The sequence below is a fragment of the Taudactylus pleione genome, unplaced genomic scaffold (genome assembly GCF_031769625.1).
Source record: "Taudactylus pleione unplaced genomic scaffold, aTauple2 ptg000265l, whole genome shotgun sequence".
Taxonomy (NCBI): Eukaryota; Metazoa; Chordata; class Amphibia; order Anura; family Myobatrachidae; genus Taudactylus; species Taudactylus pleione.
Window position 1 is genome coordinate 6,855,814 of NW_028284667.1, and position 23,916 is coordinate 6,879,729.

The 23,916-nt window shown below is 40.2% G+C and overlaps 1 protein-coding gene across 1 annotated transcript in view; it reads left to right on the forward strand.

Moving 5' to 3' along the window:
• IMPG2 (interphotoreceptor matrix proteoglycan 2) overlaps positions 1 to 23,916 on the forward strand; it is a 113,608-nt gene that overhangs the window by 67,455 nt on the left and 22,237 nt on the right. The window contains exons 6-16 of the mRNA XM_088481194.1: positions 4,870 to 4,919; positions 9,207 to 9,295; positions 11,409 to 11,567; positions 14,512 to 14,570; positions 14,666 to 14,686; positions 16,341 to 16,594; positions 17,608 to 17,693; positions 18,093 to 19,928; positions 21,381 to 21,600; positions 22,641 to 22,851; positions 23,178 to 23,366. Of these exons, the coding sequence (XP_088337320.1) occupies positions 4,870 to 4,919; positions 9,207 to 9,295; positions 11,409 to 11,567; positions 14,512 to 14,570; positions 14,666 to 14,686; positions 16,341 to 16,594; positions 17,608 to 17,693; positions 18,093 to 19,928; positions 21,381 to 21,600; positions 22,641 to 22,851; positions 23,178 to 23,366 (3,174 nt within the window). The remainder of the gene's footprint in view (positions 1 to 4,869; positions 4,920 to 9,206; positions 9,296 to 11,408; positions 11,568 to 14,511; positions 14,571 to 14,665; positions 14,687 to 16,340; positions 16,595 to 17,607; positions 17,694 to 18,092; positions 19,929 to 21,380; positions 21,601 to 22,640; positions 22,852 to 23,177; positions 23,367 to 23,916) is intronic.

Genomic DNA, 23,916 nt, shown 5'->3' on the forward strand with positions numbered 1-23,916 from the left:
TGCTGTAAGTACAAATGGCAGTATAACAAGGGGGGAAAAGCTATGCTGTAAGTACAAATGGCAGTATAACAAGGGGGAAAAACTATGCAGTGAGTACAAATGGCAGTATAACAATGGGGGGGGTGTAAGCTATGCAGTGAGTACAAATGGCAGTGTAACAAGGGGGAAAAGCTATGCAGTGAGTACAAATGGCAGTATAACAAGGGGGAAAAGCTATGCTGTAAGTACAAATGGCAGTATAACAAGGGGGGAAAAGCTATGCTGTAAGTACAAATGGCAGTATAACAAGGGGGAAAAGCTATGCAGTGAGTACAAATGGCAGTATAACAAAGGGGGAAAAGCTATGCTGTAAGTACACATGGCAGTATAACAAGGGGGAAAAAGCTATGCTGTAAGTACAAATAGCAGTATAACAAGGGGGAAAAGCTATGCTGTAAGTACAAATAGCAGTATAACATGGGGGAAAAGCTATGCAGTGAGTACAAATGGCAGTATAACAATGAGGGGGGGGGTAAGCTGTGCAGTGAGTACAAATGGCATTATAACAAGGGGGAAAAGCTATGCAGTGAGTACAAATGGCAGTATAACAAGAGGGAAAAGCCATGCTGTAAGTACAAATGGCAGTATAACAAGGGGGAAAAACTATGCAGTGAGTACAAATGGCAGTATAACAATTGCGAGGGGGGGGTGTAAGCTATGCAGTGAGTTCAAATGGCAGTATAACAAGGGGGAAAAGCTATGCAGTGAGTACAAATGGCAGTATAACAAGGGGGGAAAAGCTATGCTGTAAGTACAAATGGCAGTATAACAAGGGGTGAAAAGCTATGCAGTGAGTACAAATGGCAGTATAACAAGGGGGAAAAGCTATGCAGTGAGTACAAATGGCAGTATAACAAGGTCGAAAAGCTATGCAGTGAGTACAAATGGCAGTATAACAAGGGGGGAAAAGCTATGCTGTAAGTACAAATGGCAGTATAACAAGGGGGGAAAAGCTGTGCTGTAAGTACAAATGGCAGTATAACATGGGGGAAAAGCTGTGCTGTAAGTACAAATGGCAGTATAACACGGGGGAAAAGCTATGCTGTAAGTACAAATGGCAGTATAACAATGAGGGGAGGTAAGCTATGCAGTGAGTACAAATAGCAGTATAACAATGGGGGGGGGGTGTAAGCTATGCAGTGAGTACAAATGGCAGTATAACAAGGGGGAAAAGCTATGCAGTAAGTACAAATAGCAGTATAACAAGTGGGAATAGCTATGCAGTGAGTACAAATGGCAGTATAACAATGAGGGGGGATGTAAGCTATGCAGTGAGTACTAATGGCAGTATAACAATGAGGGGGGGTAAGCTATGCAGTGAGTACAAATGGCAGTATAACAATGAGGGGGGGATGTAAGCTATGCTGTAAGTACAAATGGCAGTATAACAAGGGGGGAAAAGCTGTGCTGTAAGTACAAATGGCAGTATAACATGGGGAAAAGCTATGCTGTAAGTACAAATGGCAGTATAACAATGAGGGGAGGTAAGCTATGCAGTGAGTACAAATAGCAGTATAACAATGGGGGGGGGGTGTAAGCTATGCAGTGAGTACAAATGGCAGTATAACAAGGGGGAAAAGCTATGCAGTAAGTACAAATAGCAGTATAACAAGGGGAAAAGCTATGTAGTGAGTACAAATGGCAGTATAACAAGGGGGAAAAGCTATGCAGTAAGTACAAATAGCAGTATAACAAGGGGAAAAGCTATGTAGTGAGTACAAATGGCAGTATAACAATGAGGGGAGGTAAGCTATACAGGGAGTACAAATAGCAGTATAACAATGGGGGGGGTGTAAGCTATGCAGTGAGTACAAATGGCAGTATAAAAAGGGGGAAAAGCTATGCAGTAAGTACAAAAAGCAGTATAACAAGTGGGAAAAGCTATGCAGTGAGTACAAATGGCAGTATAACAAGGGGGAAAAGCTATGCAGTAAGTACAAATAGCAGTCTAACAATGGGAAAAGCTATGTAGTGAGTACAAATGGCAGTATAACAAGGGGGAAAAGCTATGCTGTAAGTACAACAAATGGCAGTATAACAAGGGGGAAAAGCTATGCAGTAAGTATAAATAGCAGTATAACAAGGGGAAAAGCTATGTAGTGAGTACAAATGGCAGTATAACAAGGGGGAAAAGCTATGCTGTAAGTACAACAAATGGCAGTACAACAAGGGGGAAAAGCTATGCAGTAAGTACAAAAAGCAGTACAACAAGTGGGAAAAGCTATGCAGTGAGTACAAATGGCAGTATAACAATGAGGGGGGGGGGGGTGTAAGCTATGCAGTGAGTACAAATGGCAGTATAACAATGAGGGGGTGGTAAGCTATGCAGTGAGTACAAATGGCAGTATAACAATGAGGGGGGGAATGGGGGCGTGTCAGCCCCGTGTCCCAGGAGTGGCAAGGCCAGGGACTGTGTCTACGGATGGAGTTTCCTTGCCTCGCAATCTGGCAAGCATGAGTAAGCCCCAGCTTACTCAGCTGGCCGGCGACCCAGTACTCTCCACCATTGTGCTGGGATCGCAAATGCAACAGGAGGTGTCATACACCTCATGCAGCATTTGCATATTAGCAAGGACGGTATTGCAAAGCTGCCTGTGTGCAACTTTGCAATTCCGTCTGAATTTCTGCATTAAGGAGGTGATTCAGCTTCAAAGAGGCAAAATACCATTCAATAAGCTTATTTACCTTAGTAGTCAGATTCCTCATTCTAGTAAATAAATTGATAATATAGTACTTTCAGCAGCAGTTCAATAGCAAAGATCTGTAATGGGTACCAGTGTATACATTACACATCCTAAAATCAGGCTTGTTGTTGCAACAATAAAATCAAATTAATATTGCTTGTAAATAAGCAACTTTATAGCAGGAGCAATTACTGCTGGTAGTAAAGGGAATATGTCATTCCTTTGAATCATGCTATGTAGAGCAAGATCTGTACCTCTCCATTTATTTAGCAGTCAGTTTTGACCTTCATTCACTGTTGTAACATCTGTAACCAGCATCCTATATGGGAACAGCTACATGTTTCACACTGTCCCATGGCATTCAGAAACCACTGCAGCACACTGACTGTTGCAGAAAAGTGTGAGATACATTATGTAGCTGGTCACAGATATTCTAATAACAGTATGTGATTGTGACCTACTGCTCCATGTGAGCAGATTTAAGTAAACATTCAGGCCCTCATTCAGAGCCGCTCGCTCTGAATGAGGGCGGGTGCTTTTTTTTTTTTAAAGCCGGCTTCCTGGCCGCTCGCTAAACTGTGGGAGACCACCCACAGCTTTAGCGAGCAGCCAGGTGATAGTCGCGATGGTCTTGACCATCACGGCCATCTGGGCTTGCGACGAGACCCTTGTGGTCAGGTCTTGTCTGCTGCAAGCCCCAGTGAGCTTTCAGCTCTAATAGAGCCGGAAGCTCACTACTGACATCACTCGTGATGTCAGTAGGGCCGCCCCCAAACGGCAAGCGTTCCTTCGGGAATACCTCTGTTTGGCCAGCAACCCCCCCTCCCCGCCTACAAAACGGGGCGAGCTGTCGATCAACATCGACAGCCGTCCCGTTTGTAGTGAGCCCCGGAGCGAGAAAATTTCTCTCTCGCTCCGGGTCTTGCGCACGTGCAGTGTCCCACCATCAACCCGCTTGCGAGCGGGTCTGGATGAGTGCCTCAGTGTGTTACCATAGTATTATGAATGGATGCACACAAGCATTACAATGGCCTGCTAATAATGATTATAGCAACTTGCTGCTACTAAGAATATTGGCAATTTGCAGTTCTCATATTATTTCCCTGTATTACCTGAGCCTGTACAAAAATTGTATATAAAGTTAGTGAGCCTCCCAGCTTCATTCTGACACTCTAGCCAACTGGTGTAAATACATTACAAACACCCTGTATGGTATAAGTACAATGGTGGGCTAAAGCGTCAGAATGACGCTATGGGAGTTGGCCTTATATTAAGTTGGTCTACAGCTTACACAATGGATAATGAAAATAATTAACAGGAGACCTGCTACTTCGAGTTTCAGCAACTTGTTGTAATCATTATGTTCAGGACTTATTCCAACATTAATCCTCTTGCAGAAAGAATAACATTACTTGTATAGTATAGCAAGTCAGATTTCAACTGTGCAGATCCCTCCTGGCAAAAACAAAGAGAGTGCCAAGGAAAGAACCCCAGTACTAATGGCGAGGTCTGGGGATACAAAACATTACTGATGCAGATTACACTTATGCAAATAGCTGTAGTGCAAGTTGTCATGCCTATCTGCTACATAACACAATGACCTAGTACCCCTAGAAATAGTACCAGTATATGTTCATCACCGTAGCGCTGTATTATGGAGTCACAGGATGATCTGTAATCTGATGACTGGAATGGCGTTACACTTCTCTGTGTTCTGAGACAAGGAAAGGAAAATATGATCTTGCTAGTGGTATGGGAGAGATGGACAGAAGGGCGGTGATAGCAAGTTTCTTATTTTCCTTTATTTTTCTCATGTGTAACCATTCTTGTGTGCCAACTCTTCATATACCCGAGGAGTCCACACGGCTGCTATGGGGCCTGGCAGGATGTGAGGGCTGAAGTTTGCAGAAACACATCTGTCCTTTGTGTCACCTGGGAGACAGTCTGTCATTTAGCTCCAAGTTCAGTTTCAGGCTTCAGTATATTATCTCCCAAACTGAAGAAGCTTATTACAATGTCTCTCATATGTAAGGTGGTTAAAAATAACTATGAAACCGTATAGCAGACTAGACACTGTATTACTATGTTTCTAAATGAGCTGTGCACAGTATATTTAATCATTTTAACTTGTTTTCATGTTTTCCAGTTCTGATATCATACCATCCCCAGCAACAGTGGACAATACAGCGTTTCAAGGTATTTACATTACATACTGATTAGATAACATTGTTCCAGCTACTGTAGTCATTTATGATCATTGTGGAAACATGAAAACGTACAGTAACCCCTAGCAATCATTTTCACATTTTATACCATTTGTCTAATTTGCGCAAAATGATTAAAAGTAATTGCAGATTGATCATTCTGGGATATTGCTCATTTCCACTCTTGCATTTTGCAAGTGAAGAGGCCTCCATATAAATCTCATGGCTATTGTATAATATACATGTTTGCTAAATTAAATGGATACTATGAAAATAAAATATCTATCTTTTCAAAAATCTTTGAGAATACAATTCATTGTAATAATTTGACATGGGTTCCTATGCGTCTTTCAATAGCAACTTGTCTGTGACATACTGTACATTTTAAAGGGGATGCCCAATTCACAGTTCTTGAAAACACCCTAAAAATAAATTTGCCTCTAATTTTCTGGATTGGAGCATGCTACAGAATATGTATATGGCTGAAGCTTTTTATTAAATTGATTGAAATGCGCTTGGAAAAGCTCTATCTTTACAAATGCAAGGTGCCAAATTCATCCCACCTTTTTTACCTTTCTGGACCTGAGTGATAGTGAATTCAAGTCCAATTACAGGGAAGAGAAAGCTGTTAACCCTACTGCAAACTATGGGCTTCCTGGCCCCCTATAAATGCAGCCTCTCTATCTCATCATCTTGTTTAAACATCCTATCCTGCAAATTAAAGGTGCCTACACACTAGACAACTCACAAAAGTTGTGATGTCATCAACGCAGGGGTGTATCTAGAGATCCGAGCGCCCCTGGCAATGTAATGAACTGGTGCCCCCCTCCCCTCATAATTTCAGGCAGTGCCCCCAGTAGTATTGCCCCCAGTACCGGCCACCATCCCCATACAGGGCCCCCAGTAGTAATCCCCCCTATGCTGCATTGCTCCAAGTAGCAGCCACCCCCTTTATAGTGCCCCAAGTAGCAGCCACCCCCTTTACAGTGCCCCAAGTAGCAGCCACCCCCTTTACAGTGCCCCAAGTAGCAGCCACCCCCTTTACAGTGCCCCAAGTAGCGGCCACCCCCTTTACAGTGTCCAAAGTAGTGGCCACCCTCTTTACAGTGCCCCAAGTAGCGGCGCCCCCCACCCCTCTCTCCTCCCTCCCTCTGCAGTGCCAGAAAAAAAAAACACAACTTACCTGATCCTGGCTCCTGCAGATGACCGCTGCTGTCCGTGCCTCCTGGCCCGCTCGGCAGTATGGGAGAGATGTCATGTCATCTCTCTCATCACTCACTGTGGGGGGAGCTGGAAGACGGAGCTCATGATTGAGCTCCAGCCGGCTCCTTCCGTGGCCACAGCAGCCAATGGGAGTCTGTGTGACTCTCATTGGCTGGTTGCTATAACAAACACACAGCCGCCGCTGGCAGCTGTGTGGTTGTTACTGTGTAGGACAGACCGCTGTCACTGCAGTCTGCCCTACACTTGTGTGGCCCGAGGCGACTAGCGGTGGCTGCACCGCAGCTAGTTCCGGCCTGATCCACCCCTTGGCTGCTGGTGGCATTGCCGGACGGCACCCCCTTTTGGCTGGCGCCCCTGGCGAGTGCCATCCTGGCCAATGGGTAGATACGCCCCTGCATCAACAATTTCCCTTGAACTCCCCTGGCAACTCCCCTGCACTTCCAGACAAACGATATCTTCAATAAACTGTCCAATCTGACAAACTATCTGACCAACAACCGTAATTTCGTTAATGAGATTGGCATATCTTGCCTACTGTAGTCAAGATCTGAATATGCGATGTGTGACCTACGGTAATGCACATCGGCATCTTGAGTAGACACTCACGATTTGGATATATTTTACACAATTTGTCATTCTGATGCGTAGAAATCGGGCAAATCGTGCAAAATATCGTCTAGTGTGTATGCACCTTTAAATCTTGATTCCTCCAATTGACCATTGGAAACAATGCCATCACACACACAAACACAAAGCACTCACCCATCTTCGGTACCTTTGGCAGGGCTGGATTATAGGCAGGGCACACAGGGCTGTCGCCCAGGGCCCCCACACTGCGGAATACAGTGCTTTTTTTCTGCCCGCAATGCTGCCAGGCAGGGTTGTCATCATGGGGGTACAGAACTAAAGTGCCCTTACTGGCACTGATCCTTGGCTATGCTGTGCTCCCGGCAGCTGCTTGATGATGTCGCAACACTGCAGCCACCTGCCAGAGCAGAGAGAAGAGTCAGCGTGAGGAACAGTGATGGGTGAGTACATTTGGTGCTGAAGCACAGCATAGCCAGGGGTGGAGAGGACATTTAAGAACTGGTAGAGAGTTGTGTGTGTGTGTGGGGGGGGGGATACATTTATATACATACAGAGAGGTGGTTGAGGGGTTTGTGTGAAGCACATTTAAGAATTTGCAGACTAGGGGTGCAGAGGCTGGGCACATTTAAAAAGTTTGGAGTGGTGGGGGTGCATTTAACACAGCCCGGAGACAAGGTAAGGGGCATAACAGTAGAGGTGGTAAGGCTTCAATATTGCTGGTGGGGACCCTCACAACTTAGATGCCCCGGGGCCCCCACAAGCCTTAATCTGGCCCTGACCTTTGGTATGTGACCACACTATTATTAAAAAAAACTAAACAAATCATACAGACTCGGCACTCACCTACTTATATTCCAAACCACGTCAGTCTCCCCTTTTGGTCCCTACACTGACACTCAAAAATATGAACATTGCTCTCCCTCATTTGGCTCCAGCTATTACACAGATTTTAAATACTAATTATGCTTCTTCCATGGATGTAGGCAATTGCTTAAAGATACAGAACCACACCCAAACATAGCAGTTAAAGTGCATTTTAGGAATAAGCTGACAAAATCTGAAACTTATGGAAATTGGGGTGCCATTGAAAGTTAACCATATAAAATGGATATAAACAACTGGCTTCAATCCACGGCACACAATCATCTGCGGTGCCTTTGGTATGTGACCACACTATTTAAATAAATATCATACAAACTCTGCACTCACCTACTTCTATTCCAAACTGTAATTCATTTAACTTCAGGGAATGTTAGTTACAAAATATTGCAATAATTTGTCAAGATGACCAACCACGTCACGGTCTCCCCTTCTGGTCAGTCCCTACACTGACACTCCAAAATATGAGCATTGCTCTGCCTCATTTGGCTCCAGCCATAACGCAGACCTTAAATACAAATAATACTTCTTCCATGGGTTCCGGTACTAGCTTAAAGAGACAGAACCACCCAAGTATATTAGTTAATGAGCACCTGGGGAGTAAACTGACATAATTTGACTTACATATGGGAAATTGAGGTGCCATAGAAAGTGTGACCACAAAAAATTTATAATGTATATAAACAACTTGTTTCAATCCACAGCACTCAACTCTATCTATCTATCTATCTATCGGGTTTCAAGAGAGCAGGGGGCCCGTGTGCAGTCTCCGTTCCGGGCCCCCTCCTCTCAGTCCGGTAAGGCAGCACACTGAGCGCAACGCCGCACTGATTGATTCTGGGCACTAGAGATTGTGCACAGTGTACAGCGCATGCACAGGTCACCAGGAAAATGGTTGCGGCTGACATTTTCCCTGTGTTTTCCATACTGCACATGCGCAAAACACCAGGAAAATGCCCGCGGCGTCCATTTTCCAGGTGGTTTTTTACAGCTCTGGCACCAGCACCAACTTGGGACTCCAGAGTGGTAAGTATAACATGGACCCAGAGGCCCGTGTGAACCGCACACCCTGCATCCATTATAAATATGCCCCTTCAATCTATCTATCTATATACACACGTAGCATACACACACACACACACACACAACATAGCATACACACACCTACATACAATGCACACACAAAATCACACAGCATACAGTACTTACACAAACCAAGGGTTGAGGAGGAGGAGGCTCATGGCCACGGTTAGGGTTCCATAACAGATGGCATATTAGCGCAGATGCTGTTGCTGGGCATGCGCGTCAGCTCCCTCGGCCATCTGTATACAGTGCAGAGAGCTGTGTCGATCAGACCTCTCTGTCTGAGAAATAATGCACATGTGCGGCAGCTCCAATCTTGACCGCGGATGGCCCGCTGCCGCTGCAGAAGCTAAGACAAAGCTCTCTCTGTCTTTGAAAAAAAAAAAAAATGTTAATGTGTACAGTAACCTTACCTTATTATACCCTAAAATACACAAAGTTCTACAAGTGTATATTTAAATTCTTACAGTAACTTTATTGATATTTTTATGTTGTATTATGCTAGAAGCAGCAGCCAATGTACCGCAATCATATGAAATATCCATTGAAAGTTACTCACCCACTAGCACTCTGAAGCAGGAGGAGATTGAAGATGTAAGTGATCATATGTACAATAGATTTATGTTTTTAGCACTGTTTTTTTGGAGTATGTTGGGATCACAGTTGGAAGAATTTACCCTTTATGGAGATGAAGAGAGATTTTACAAGTACAGTGTGATTTGCCAAACTATTATTTCAATTTTTTAAAGACCGTCTTATAAACTGGAATTGTACCAATGTATTGGCAAAAGCAACTGTATCACCTGTATTTTAAAAGGGATTGAGGCCCTATCTAGTAACTATAAAATAGCAAGTGTAACATTTACAATGGAAAGCTACTATATTTTGAGAATTTGTTAACAGGCAAAACTCAAGAAAAAGTTCTAGAAAGCAAATAAATAGCAACACAGCCAGAATGGATGTATGAAAGACCACTCTCTTCAAATATATATAAATAAGGCTCAGTGACTGTATGTAAAATATCTTTAGTTTATTAAACACATACATAACAAAATAACATGCATATCATCTATCTGCATTTGAAGAAATTAAATGAAGTTTGTCAGGCCGATGGCAGTGTATGGCAATGGAAGGCAGGGATGGCAGTGGTTATAATGTATGTAAATTATTCTAAAGCATTTGCCAATGTGTCTTACCATGCTAATGCATTAACTAAAGACCATACAATTCAATATGTAGCTACTGAAATCTGGCTAAAAGATTGTAGAGGTTGCCCATAGCAACCAATTAGCCTCTAGCTCACATTTATCAAGTACATTGATAGAAGCTCATTTGTTGCTATGGGTAACTTATTCACTTGTCCACTTCTCCACACTTTAGCAGGTTTGATAAATCTCCCCCTGTGTTCTGTAAGTAGTTCTATATCAGTGATAAGCAGTGGAGGCTCCAGAGATGGGGCTGCAGCGCAGTCCAAAATTCCAATAGGGAAGCCACACCAACTGCCAGTGAGTCCCAACTGGCGATGTTAGACAGCGGAAGGAATGGCAGTTGGTGTATCTCCCCTATTTGAATTTTGGACTGCGCTGAAACCTCACCTCTGGAGCCACCACTGGTGATAAGCAACCTGATACACTTCGGGGGCCACATTGGGCAGCCCTCCAATCTTCAAAAGGGCCACACTTTACTCTGATTGTAAGTAATAAGCTAAATTAATACATTGAGGTGTCTATTCATTATGTTAATTATAGGGGTCCAGACGCACCTTAACAATTAACAAACTAACTCGCCGCGAGCGCCAGAGAAATTCATCATTGCTCCGGCATGGAGACAGCTGATTTTCACCCGCTTTTGTAGAAATTAAGTGATAATGAATAGACCCCTGAATCAATTAAAGAGGCTTCTTTCTGTAATAACATATCAGTAGACCTGTTAAACAAGTGCAACAATCTATAACAATATGATTACAAAGCATGAAGGAGCTGGTCACAGCAAGTGAAGATTGGAGGACCGCCTGTTACCCAAAACTGTTATACAAGGTTAAGGGGTCTATTTACTAAGCGGTGTTAGGAGACAGAGTGAAAAGTGATAAGGTGTCAGCCAATCAGCTCCCAACTGTCATCTCACAGGCTGTGTTTGAAAAATGACAGTTGGGAGCTGATTGGCTGGTACCTTATCACTTTTCACTCTGTCTCCTAACACTGCTTAGTAAATAGGCTCCTAATTCTGTAACTGGAGTAAAGTTATAAGTGGTGTACGCATGTATGTACAGTATATATATATTTATTTATGTCTTAGAACACTATTGATAGAATTTGAGTAACAGGAATCTAGGCATTATTATAGATCATAACTTGCCAATAGCATGCGATGCCAATCCGCAGATGAGGAGGTTTAATAATGTACTTGGCAATCATTATGTAATGATTGAAGAGACATAAAACACACTAGGGTTCATTTGTTTGTCAGAAGCCAATTAGGCTACCGGTATATTTTATGCAGCTGCCATTAGAAATGTCACCACTTTGCTCTGTACACTTATGTGCTTTGGTGAAAATCTAGGCCCACTTGTTAAAATCGATTTGCAGCTTTGCATTTCATAATTGAAGAATGTAATTTGTATTCAATTAAATTATATAAATTCATGATACTTTGATGATTCACTGTAATGACTCAAATAATCACACTGGAAACATATAATTTTCTCCAGATGGACAATGAAATAGTAAAAGCGACAGAGAAGCCAAGAAAACCAGGGGACAAAATGGTTGAATTCAGAATTCTTATTCTAAACGTGCCACACAACAAGGAACTGAGTGACAAGTCTAGCGATGCATATAAAGTGTTTGCTGGAAAGTTCATTGCTGAGGTAATATCTGAATATCTAGTACTGAGTATCTCTATCTATTGTATTGCTGTGAATGATGTTCAGGAGGTAGCTAGCTGAAAGCAAGAGTCAGGGGCACCGAGACAGAGGTGGGGTGGAGGTGGTGCTGGATTGGCGGTACTAATTACCTGGGTCCACATTGTCTGAAGGGCCCGTCAACCTGTAGAGGAGAAATGTTTAATTGTTTTTTTCTGAAGTGGTTTGGCCATGTATCCTGGAATTTGGTCATGCTTCTTTCTACTCCCATACATTGGGCAGCCCACTACGTGTTCCCCTTCCCTTTGAACAATTCTGAAATGGCAAAAAATGAACAAGTATTGTAGCAGAACTAATACCACAGTCATGTGAAATAGGTTAGCCCAGACAAAAGCATGGGGAAACTATTAATGGTGAGCAGTCGGCCATTTTGTGGACTGATTATTGAGAATGCAGCCAATTTATTTACTAGGATACAATTATTGCAGTATATGCTTCTCTCCTCAAACGCAAACATGCAGTGAAGATTGTGGCATAAAATTTACGGTAACCAGTACGGTAACCAGTACATGTAAAAAAAAATAACATGGGATATTGACAAACAAATTTATGACACTAATAGGGGTATTCAATATGGGAGCGATAACATAATTTTTGCGTTAATATCGCACTTATGACGTCATTATCGCAGGTTTTAGTTTTACACCGTATTCAATTTCAAAGACTTATCGCAGTTTTGAAAAGTCTTTGATAAAAAACGGTGATAACTTTTCACCATTGAATAGGTGCCGAAAAAAAGTGCAGAATTGGGGTTTAGGAGTGCAGGCTTAAAAAAAATAGCCTGCACCCCTGGGAATGACATTTAAAAAAGAACTGTGTCAAAAAATGTTTAAAAGAAAAATAGGGACACCCCAAAAAATTAATTTAAAAATTGGGGTGAAAAAAAAAAATGGGAAAAAAATTATTAACAATAGGGGAATAGGTTCAGGGCTATTCTGCAAGTATGCGGCAGGTGTTTTCTACAATAGATTTATAGCGGCAGGTGCACAAATGCAGAATTTTTAAAAACTTACTTTAGGGACATCAAAATATGCTAATACCCATTTTCATGTACCCAAAATTTGATGGGACCACTTAAAAAAACGAAAAAAAAACCCTAAGTGCTCTTCTGCATCACTTCTTCAATGTCGGGAAAAAACACCTGCTGCGGCTATTTAAATGTCCGACTTTCATTTAAAGGCTAAAACGGGGGTACCCATAGTGATCCCCCATGTTTTTACAACTTTAGGGGGGTCTTACAATTTTTTTAAGGAATAATTCGTAACTTTATGCAAATCCAACTTCGGAGGCTCCCGTTTTCGTTAATTTTATATTGAATACAGGGATAAGCGGGCGCGCGCCCGATACTTTAACGCAGGTAAAAACTCTGATATGAAATGTTAACTTTGACAGTGAAGTTAATGTTTCATATTGAATACCCCTCTAAAGCATCAAACAAATAGTGTTGGTTGAAGACACAGTGGGGGAGATGGATCAGGCCTTGGAGAGAGATTAAGTGGAGAGAGGTAAAGTACCAACCATCAGCTTCTGTCCTTTTGCAAGTGCAGCCTGTAATGTGACAGAAGCTGATTGGTTGGTACTTTATCTCTCTCCACTTTATCTCTCTCCAAGGCTTGATACATCTCCCCCTTAAGCCAATTATCCATTGTCATTCTACAAGACCAGTTGAATAACTTGGGCACTTCATCATATATTCTCATTAAATAGTTTCAACCAACATGGCTGCTTCCATTTTACTGTATGATACATTTTATATTTAGATATGTAACCATTTGATATACAAGCTACTGTATAATAAGCTTAAAGGGTTAAATTAAGCACAAAACCTACTAAACACACTTTGATGCCGACAGACCAAAAAATAAGTGAATAAGTGAATGGCCCTGTGCATAAATACACATACTGACAAACCTTTATCGCATTTTGCATCAGTTTTGCACCAGCAGTGTTCACAAGTGTTAAAGTACAGTACATGGAGATATACTGTATGACAATGCACATTAAGTCCATTGTTCATCTTGCTGCATGAAAGATTTGAGGAGAATTATTGAACAAGTTTAAGTTTTTAAATATAAGTTTTGCCCATTCTTTAGCTAGCATTGCTTTGCAACACTCATTTTTTGTGAGTTAGGCTCAGAGGGAATTTGAGGAGAAATGACTTCACGGAAAGGGTAGTGGATGAGTAGAATAGCCTCCCATCAAAGGGGGTTGAAGCAAAGACGGTGGAACAATGTAAACACGCTTGGGAATAGGCATAAGAATATCCTTAAGAGAGACCTAAAGGGGGGTATCCACTAGACGATAAAGGTGAACGATTGAACGATAACGATAAAATCGTTCGAGCATCGTTTGAACATCGTTTGAACATCGTTTGAACATCGTTCGAACATCGTTTGAACATCGTTTGAACATCGTTCGAACATCGTTTGAACATCGTTTGAAAATCGTTTGAAAATTTGGTCTTTTAGACATCTATCATGGTGCAAACATGCTGGTCAACCTGACGATATCGTCAGTCTCAGCATGTTTCCAGATGATGGATGACCCTGCACTGAACGTCTGCTCATTCAGTGCAGGGACATCACACGACTGACAAACGACTGCACGATTACAATGTCGTAAGTGGAGAGAGATAAAGTACCAACCAATCAGTTCCTAACTGTCATTTTTCAAACTCAGTCTGTAACATGACAGTTAGATGCTGATTGGTTGGTACTGTACCTCTCCCCATTTTATCTCTCTCCAAGGCTTAGTACATCGCCCCCTGTATTTTTTCTATAAAACTGAATGATAAAAATTTTTGTAATTGTATTTCAAATTATATCCATCACTGTAATGGTTCTATTTGGTTTTGGTAATAAAATAGTGCATCATTTCTTCAATTTTACAGATGGAAAGTATATTTCAAGCTTTGCCTGGATACAAAAGAATCATAGTCCAAAAAATCAGGTATGGCTAATTCAGTTTTATGTTTAGGTGTATAGTAATAAAACCATGAAAATGTCTACAATACATTTCTAATAAGACATTTATTTTCATTTCAGTCCCACACTACTGGATGGAAGGTATAGTTAACAAGCTAAATTAATTTACTGAGGTATTGCATATATACTATAGGTTTTTACTATATGCTTATTGCATTTCCTTGTGTCAGTGAAATGGTTACCTGGTTCACATGTAATTGGCAACCAATCAGATGTTTGTTTTTATAGTATAACACGGTGGCGCTTAAACTATAAGGAGATAGGTTGCAGTTGTCATTAAAGCTTATGTATAGCTTTAAGTTTAGGAACAGCCAAAATAAAAAATGAAACAGAGCTGCCTATATTGCTCTGTTTTGTTTGTGTCTGTAATCTCATTGGCTGCTGTGATTTACTGCACCTTTGTTGCATTTATTTACACACTTGTATACCTTAAGGTCCACTTTCAGTCTATCTTAGGTTGCTACTTATTCACATAAAATTAAATGCAGCTTAAAATAAGAATTGCACTGTGAACATAAAAAGAAAGAAGTGACATACAATTCAGAACATTGAATGACATGGACACAAGGTAGTACATAAACATTAGTGCATCAGTAGTCATAATACCTAAATAAGCAGAAGGGCAGTAGAACCCAAGAGTTAGGTGTCTCTGTAGGCAGTGGGGTGGAGATGATGGTATAAATGAGGGAAGGAAAAGCACATGAGGTAAGAGGCCCTACTCGTGAGAGCTTACAGTCTAAAGGGGAGGTGCAGACAGACAGGGGTGACACAGAGGAGAGTGAGTAAGGAGCATTAAGCAGTGGGTTAGGATGAGAGCAGGAAGGCTTTGTTACAGAAGTGAATTTTGAGAGCCCATTTTGAAGTTTTGTGGAGAGTCAGATAAGGAGAGATATAGAGTTCTAGTGGTAGGGAGCAGTACGAGCAAAATCTTAGAGGCGGGAGTGGGAAGAAGTAATCAGATGGCAGGAGAGGCGGCATTAATTTGTGAAGTGCAGTGGGCGGGTGGGAATGTGAAGGGAGATAAGGTCAGAGATATAAACAGGAGAGGAGTGGGTGTGGGCTTTGTAAGCGAGTGTGAGAAGTTTGAATTGGGTTCTGAAGGGGAAAGAGAGCCAGTGTAGGGCTTATAGGAATAGGGAGGCAGGTGTAGAACATTTGGAGAGGAAGAAGAGTCCAGCAGCATTGAGGACAGATTGGACTTGAGAAAGGTGGGAGGCCAGATAGGAGGAGGTTACAGTAGTCCAGTCGGGAGATGACTGGTGAGTGGATGAGGGTCTTAATTGACTCCAGGGTGAGGAAGGGTATGATCCTGGAGATATTTCTGAGCTAGAAATGGCAGGATTGTGACTGGTACTGGATGTGTGGTTTGGAGAGGAAGGAGTCAAGCATAACTCCTAGACAGCGCAATTGAGGGTTGGAGGAGATGGTTGTGCCGTCAATTATTTATTGATTTTTTTTCATGCTGCATTCTTTCTTGAATTCCAAATGCTTATACAGTATGTATTATTACATATATTCTGTGGTGTTCACTATGACCTGTAAATGGGACTCATAACCTCTTCCTTGATTTTTGCTGATGTCCTTAGCTAGTATACAGCTCTTATCTTCAGTTAGACATTACCAAGTGTATTGTTCTCTAATAAGATCTCTGACATCTCTAACACATCTGTTCTTTTTAATGACTGCTTTTATATTTTTATTGTAAAATGTTTGTTTGTCTAATTGTTCACTGCAGAGTAGTTTTGGAAGTACAATATGCTGTAATATTTGATGGGGATGCGGATGCCATTAACAATGCAACTTTGGACCTCATGAATCTCCATTCCAATAAAATTGAAGATACCTCCTTAATTGATATGGAAGATAATCCGACAGCAGTTTATACAGTCAGTAGCTTTAGAAATTACATTGCAGACACTCTAAAGAAGCAGAAATTAAGTGGTGAAAAAACATTGGATTTCAATGCAGACTCTCTACTGCTTTATAATGGTAAGGTTTTTTTTTTTTGTTTTTTTTTACAGGTTTGCTAAAGTAATAATAGTAAAAATTTGTTAAATGTTATGTCAAAACAAAATCGATTTTTTTTTTGTAATAAAAAGGCAATGTTTATTTTAATTACAACAGGGTTTTTATGAAGAGTTATAATAATTTATAGTATTAAGTAGTAAAATAAATCAGTCTACTAATGCACATTGGCTAGGCATACAGATTGTAATGTACAGTATATCCTATGAATAAAGCCCCTCATTCTCTGCCTAACAGCTATATTGTTTCCTGTTTGTTCTTTTAAATATAATGTCTGCCAAGAGAAAAATAAACTGTTATAAAAAATGAATGAAAAAAATAAAAGCACAAATGAATACTAAATATATACAGTCCAATAAATAAAATCACAAAATTTTATTAGTGGCTAATAAGGCAGTGGAAAAATTATAAAACAACACACAGATGGGAGATTCAGGCTATTTATAAGTATAATAAAAATGTTGGAAAATATTTTTTTTATATGGGCAACTAAGCAAGGTTTCCTTTGCAATGTTTTGTAGGAAGGTTACAGTGGTATTGAGTACATTAAACATCTTTGATAAATGGACTATGTATTTGATTTAGTCAAGGCCAGATTGACCTACTTGATAAAACTATAATAAAACTTTTGTGCCCCAAAACCACTCTAGCCACCAGACTTAATTGTAATCACTGTGTCTTATGGACTCAAAATTTATTTTAATAATTCCACAACAGATGGGGTGGGTGAGGTAGGGAGTGGTATTGTTTGGGTGGAGGGAGTGTAGTGGGTGGTGGTAGGAGTGCTTGTAAGACTACTGTAATTTATTTTCCTCCATACATGTCTATGTCAACAGTCATTTAAGTCATTCAGGGTACTGTAAGTAAAAAAAAACCCGAACAATGAAGTACCTAGTGATTTAAATTTATACATACACAGTATAATGCATATTCCTCTGAACTACTAATATATATATATTTTATTTTATTTTTTTTAGTAAAAAATGTTCCATCACATATTTACAAAGAATGGGCCTTAGTAACTGAGAGACCGGCATTTCCTATTCCATCCACAGCTGATGTTGTAAGTATCCCATAAATGTAAACATTTTAAGATCACAAGATGTAAAAATAAACTGTTAATGGCAAAAAAGTATAGTAAAAAATAAATTTGTGAACTATCCAACTGAAAGAAATGTTTGCAATTAGTAGAAAAAGATGGCTTACCACAAAATTTCGGAAATATGAATAAACCAGCCATTAAAATCTGAAAATCAATTTATATTTTAGCATGTTCTTTTATATAATCATGAGTATCTTTTTATGATCTTTTAAATATTTAAAGTACAAACTGACTGGCTATCCATTAATTACTCCCAGAATCAAGTTTTTCTATTTTGCTTACGTGGTGATTGGCATTAATTTTTCTTGTTTAGTTATTTATTTTGTTGTAATAACCTATATGTCATCTATGTGCTTTTAGAATAATGCACTACAAGCTGAATGGCTGCCAACTTCTTATTCAACTATAGAGAACACTTACGCATATGAAGAAACAAGTGAAGACCTAACATCAAGAAGTCAACTTGCTCTGGAGGCAGAAAGCCCTGTTGTTACAGAAAACATTGATTTTAAAGTTCATGTTACTCCAGTTCCTGAATACATCTTTAATACATCTTCAGATTACTTGGCCTTCCAGCAAACCACATTCTTCAGTTCACTGGACTCTAAAACAGTTGCAGTTATTGAATCTATAGCAGAATTAGAAAATCAAGAACAATCAGGAGATGATATATTACAGTTCAATCAACCTACTATTAGTACACTCTCTGAGTATGTGTCTAAAGATACATCAATGTCTCATGATAGCCAAGTAATTAACACCATGCTGCCACCAAGTGCAACAATTACATCAGCTGGAGCAGGCAATTCTGACATTGTGACATCTGCAATAGCTGCTGAAGAGCCAGCTTTAAGTCAATCTTCTTTCACAAGTTTATTAAATAAGAGTGAAACCTTTAATGCAGACAGTGATACTATGACATCAGAAGTCACATCTAAAAGCAGGTTAGAAACAGCTGAAATACTTGTAGAAGACAATTTACTACCAACTAATAAAAAGACTGAAAGTATTATTCCTCTGGATGAGGGATCAGGCTCAGGATTCGGTCGTATGACTGATGAATTCAAAGCTGTTACATGGTCTTGGACAAAAACAACAATAGGGGATTATCTTTCTTCTTTAAAAAGACAAACAATAGATATAGATTTAACAGAGACAACAGGAAACTATGAAGAATTACTTGAAGGACCTTTTACTGAGAAATTCATTGACATGAGTATCAGCTTAGTCAGCACTGAGTTGAGCCCTATTCAAAATCAGGATACAGAAAAGGTTGAACATCCTCATAACCCTATTGCTACAGTACAACTAATAAATCAGCCTATCCTTCACGAGACCTCATCTGAGCCACCACTTATGTTATTGACTTCAGAATATTGGAATGTTGACCTGTCTGTGCAAACACTAGAATCATCTGACCAAGATGTGTACTTATTCCCTGAGCCAGATGGTCTACTTTATACCACAGTGGAATATTCACCTTTAAATGCTAAGGATACTTCCAGGCTTGTACAATCGCCAGAACCACCATCCCAGACAAGCCTAGTTTTGGAATATGAGACAGATGTAACAGAAAGTTCCATTTCTAATGAAATAGAACCATTAAAACCAAATGTACCTGTACATAATATCACCCCAGTTCCAACAGCTAGTGGACATGATAATCAATTTATAACTAGTTCTGACAATATTGTTTTACATGAGGAATTGTTAAATACCATCCCAAGCCTGGATGCTGAGAAGACTCATTCACTCAGTGTCTTTGATTCTGGAAGTGAAAACGACATGGGCCATATTATTGCTATGATACCCAAGGGGGCTGCCATCACAGACTCTGTACAGTATGAGCCACAATCCAGTCAAACTTCTGTAGGCCCCACAACATTTTTGACACAAGATGAAGTAGATACCATTGGTGTTCAAGATATATCTCTGGAATTAGATCACATCAGCACAGTATATTTTCATCCTGATTTGAGTCCAGAAGAGAGAAGCTTGGTAGGAAAAAATATTGACTCTACAGATTTGTCTGATGTTATATTTTCTACTCATGGGAGCAACGTCAATGCTTCTGCGCAAGCACGGGCACTTGTTGTATTTTTCAGCCTGCGTGTCACTAATATGATATTCTCTGAGGACCTCTTCAATAAAAACTCTCCTGAATATAAATCTTTGGAACAAAGGTTTCTAGAACTGGTAAGTTTTAACTGCAAAATGTTAAAAGATTAAGGGACCTATGTATCAAAGCTTGGTGAGAAAGAAAACTGTGAGATATAAATCACCAACCAATCAGCTTCTAATTTACATTTTATAGGCTGTGTTTGAAAAATGACAGTTAGGAGCTGATTGGTTAATACTTTTTCTCTCACAATTTTATCTCTCATCAAGCTTTGATACATAGGCCCCTTAATGTGTTTATTAACAGAATTATTTTTATATAATTTCCTGTTTTTTTAGCACTTAACTAGCGTCTGTAAGTAAGTACACATCTAACTGTCATTGAGTTCTTAGACTGGTATTACATTACTCGGATCAGCTGATTAATGGAGGAAACTATAATTAAGTGGGATTAGCATACACCATTCTCTAAATACACAGATGGTAAAGCATGAGCTCAAAGATCTCCCATATAAATAGAAACTAACAATACATTTAACCTGCTCACTTGCATAGTGAATCTGTGGAGTAGTTCAAAATTCTCCTTTAATCTTTGTGAGAAATTGTGAAAATAATGAATATTGTTTTTTTTTTTATTATACCCCATCACGTTTCCCGTAGTCTGGTGGTTGGAGCTTTGGTAAATTAAATTATTCCCTCACTAACCGATACATGACATGCATGATATATAGGGGCATATTTATCAAACAATATTTGTGGCATATCCCCCCAAAAAGTAGGGATACCTGCATATGCTAAGGATCTTGTGATGTATGCACTGGGGATTGCAGCCATTTGACCCCATGAGCTAACACCAGCTTCAGATGGCATTAGCCATTGTAGAATAGGGGCTTTTATTATGCAAATTTTACCTGGAGAGGGATCCGCCCCTGCAATAGCCGCTCGTACATGTGTAATTAGCCGATCGTGCATGTACAGTAGCGGAAGTAAAGCGATTGCATTATTATTATTTATTATTATTATTATTATTATTATTATTGGCACATTGGTGGTGCCGATAATAATAGTTTTTCATATTTTTTTTTCTTTGACGAGACAGTTATACCCCAAGAAGTTACAGGAAGGGACAGTTATACCCCAAGAAGTTACAGGAAGAGACAGTTATACCCAAAAAAGTTACAGGAAGGGACAGTTACACCCCAAAAAGTTACAGGAAGAGACTGTTATACCCTAAAAAGTTACAGGAAGGGACAGTTATACCAAAAGAAGTTACAGGAAGGGACAGTTATCCCCCAAGAAGTTACAGGAAGAGAGAGTTAGTTGTTCCAGTTTAAATGTGTAAGTGACAACAGGGACACCGAGAATGACTCTTCACTCACTCACATGTAGGGGCCAAGTCATGCATCCATGATTAGGCCACGCCCCCTACAGGCCCCACTCTCTAAGACCTTGACCCTAGGTAAGAATCGTTGAGCTAAACTTGTGAAGAGCATCTTGTACAGATTACTTTTACTCATTTGTTTGTTTCAGCTGGTTCCTTATCTGCAGTCCAACTTAACTGGATTTCAAAACCTTGAAATATTGAATTTTAGGAATGGCAGCATCATTATTAACAGCAGAATGAAGTTTGCAAAGCCTGTTCCTCGCAATGTAACAAATGCTGTATATATAATTCTGGAAGACTTCTGCAACACCGCTTACCAAACTATGAACTTGGCGATTGACAAATACTCCTTGGATGTCGAATCAGGTACTATAGCAAAGATCTGACCTTTCAAATAACAAACTGAGTAAGAAGCTGTTAAACAATATTTATTGTATGTGAACATTAAGGGACTGATGTCAAGCGAGTACAGTACTACTCCAATCGTGTGAGTGTATTTTGGATGAAATCACTATGCACATGCAGAGAAAAGTGGATGCACACATACAGTATATGCACCCATGCAGATTTGCATGATTTTGGCACTTACGCCTATTACAAGGCTGCATATGTGCCTAAGTAGGCTGCATCATTTGCTGGTGGTCAGTGGCAGGTGAAAATACTTGATGACAGCCCCAAGGCTGGACTCGGGCTAAAGGAAATCAACCCTGTCAATTAAAGCACACAAGTCCATCTCGGTGATGGCATCTGGACGGGGGTGGTGAGTGGGGTTGGGCATAGGCCAAATCTATGAGGGATATGATACAACACCATAGGGGGTATGGGTACTTGGCAACCCGTCGTGTTGTTAGGTGAAAGCTGTTAAAATATAATGCAGAATACCCGGCTATGCTGTCCTAATGCTGCGATCCCAGGGGTCTCACCAGTTGGTCATTTCAAATGTTTAGTGCCCTAAACCCGCTCCAGAAGCAGGCAGTCTTAGGAAGCTATAATGTACATGGTCACTTCTGCTCTTGGGGCTGGCAGACTCTGGTAGTCGGGAAGGGGGTTGGGGGCCTTACCCCTTAGAAATTTAACTATATGCTAATATCAAGGTTCATAACCCAACTAAAGAGGTGACCAATTGCTGTGCAGAGTTACTTTAGGAGTATCCTGCTCATTACACTATGGTGGATAGGGGGATAATATGGCTCTCCCCCTACTACAACGAAATGCTATACTAGCAAGGCTGGGTTTGTTGCTATAATGATTGTATGTATTTTATTTCCTATATTCTCCCTCATTCGTACCACTTGCGAATGACCATAATCAGATGCTACAAAATCACTGCATAAAATACATTCAGTTTGTATTTTGCAGATACTATATAATAACGCTGAATATGTTTCTTTCCTTTGTGTTATCAGGGGACGTAGCTGACCCATGTAAATTCCAAGCTTGCAACGAGTTTTCAGAGTGTCTCATTAACAAGTGGAGTGGTGAAGGGGAATGCGTTTGCAACCCAGGATACGTTAGCGTGGATGGCTTGCCTTGTCAGAGCCTCTGTGATTTGGAAATAGACTTCTGTCAGAATGATGGCAAATGTGATGTAATTCCTGGACAGGGAGCCATTTGCAGGTAACACCTCAATTCTGCTTACTAAACAGTTCCTCTGTATCGCTTCTGTATTGTGATGTAAAGTCCGTGAGATTAATGTGATAGTCTATATGATGAAGGCTCTGGCTCTTATTTTTAAAGCGGGAATCATTTAAAGGCAATACACACTTTGTTTTGTCTCTTATATGATTGCCGCTTTAAAAATATGGGAAGACTCAACAGAATATTGCATCTCACAGACTATAACATAAGATCCTATGTTGAAATAATAAAGTAGGCAAAATGAATCTGGGAATATTTATTGTTCAGACAGTGAGGACACCTATCTGTTCTTTCCATTCCCTCAGGTGTCGGGTAGGTGAGAACTGGTGGTACCGTGGAGAACACTGCGAGGAGTACGTCTCAGAGCCCCTAGTTGTCGGTATTGCCATTGCATCTGTAGCTGGATTTCTTCTTGTTGCTTCAGCTATCATATTCTTCTTAGCAAGGACACTGAGGGATCAAAGTTCAAAGGGAGATTCTGAGGATTCTGGAGGGTAAGTCTATACATGAATTATTATTTTCATTTTAGTACCTATATTTTCGTATTGCATATTTTAGATTGCCTCTTGAAGGAAATATTCATGTATAATGTGTAATGTCACCTGGAGGTTGGCTTTTTCATATTGAACATATTAAATTAAGTGTATGTTTGCATGGTAAATATAAGAAGATCAGGAGTTTAGCATTTGAAAGCTGCTATCAGTAAAAATAAAGTTTACTTAACTGGAGAGCCCATACCATAATGACTTTGAGGTAGGAAGCTAGGATTCTTTTTCAAAGTGGGCACATTGATTTATTAACTACGGGGGCACAATGATTTATTGATTAAATAAAGGGATTCAATATTTGTACTAGTGCCACCACACCAGAGTCTAATGGCCAGTTTTAATGAAACATGCCTACAAAGAATTAATGGACTTCACTGCAAGATGCTCACAGGTCACTGCCCCAAGGCTTCAACCACTAGACTTTGTTGAACCTCTCCAACTTTGACAGCACTCCAAATCTGATATTTGTTCCAGCTTAGGTCTACTCTATAACTTC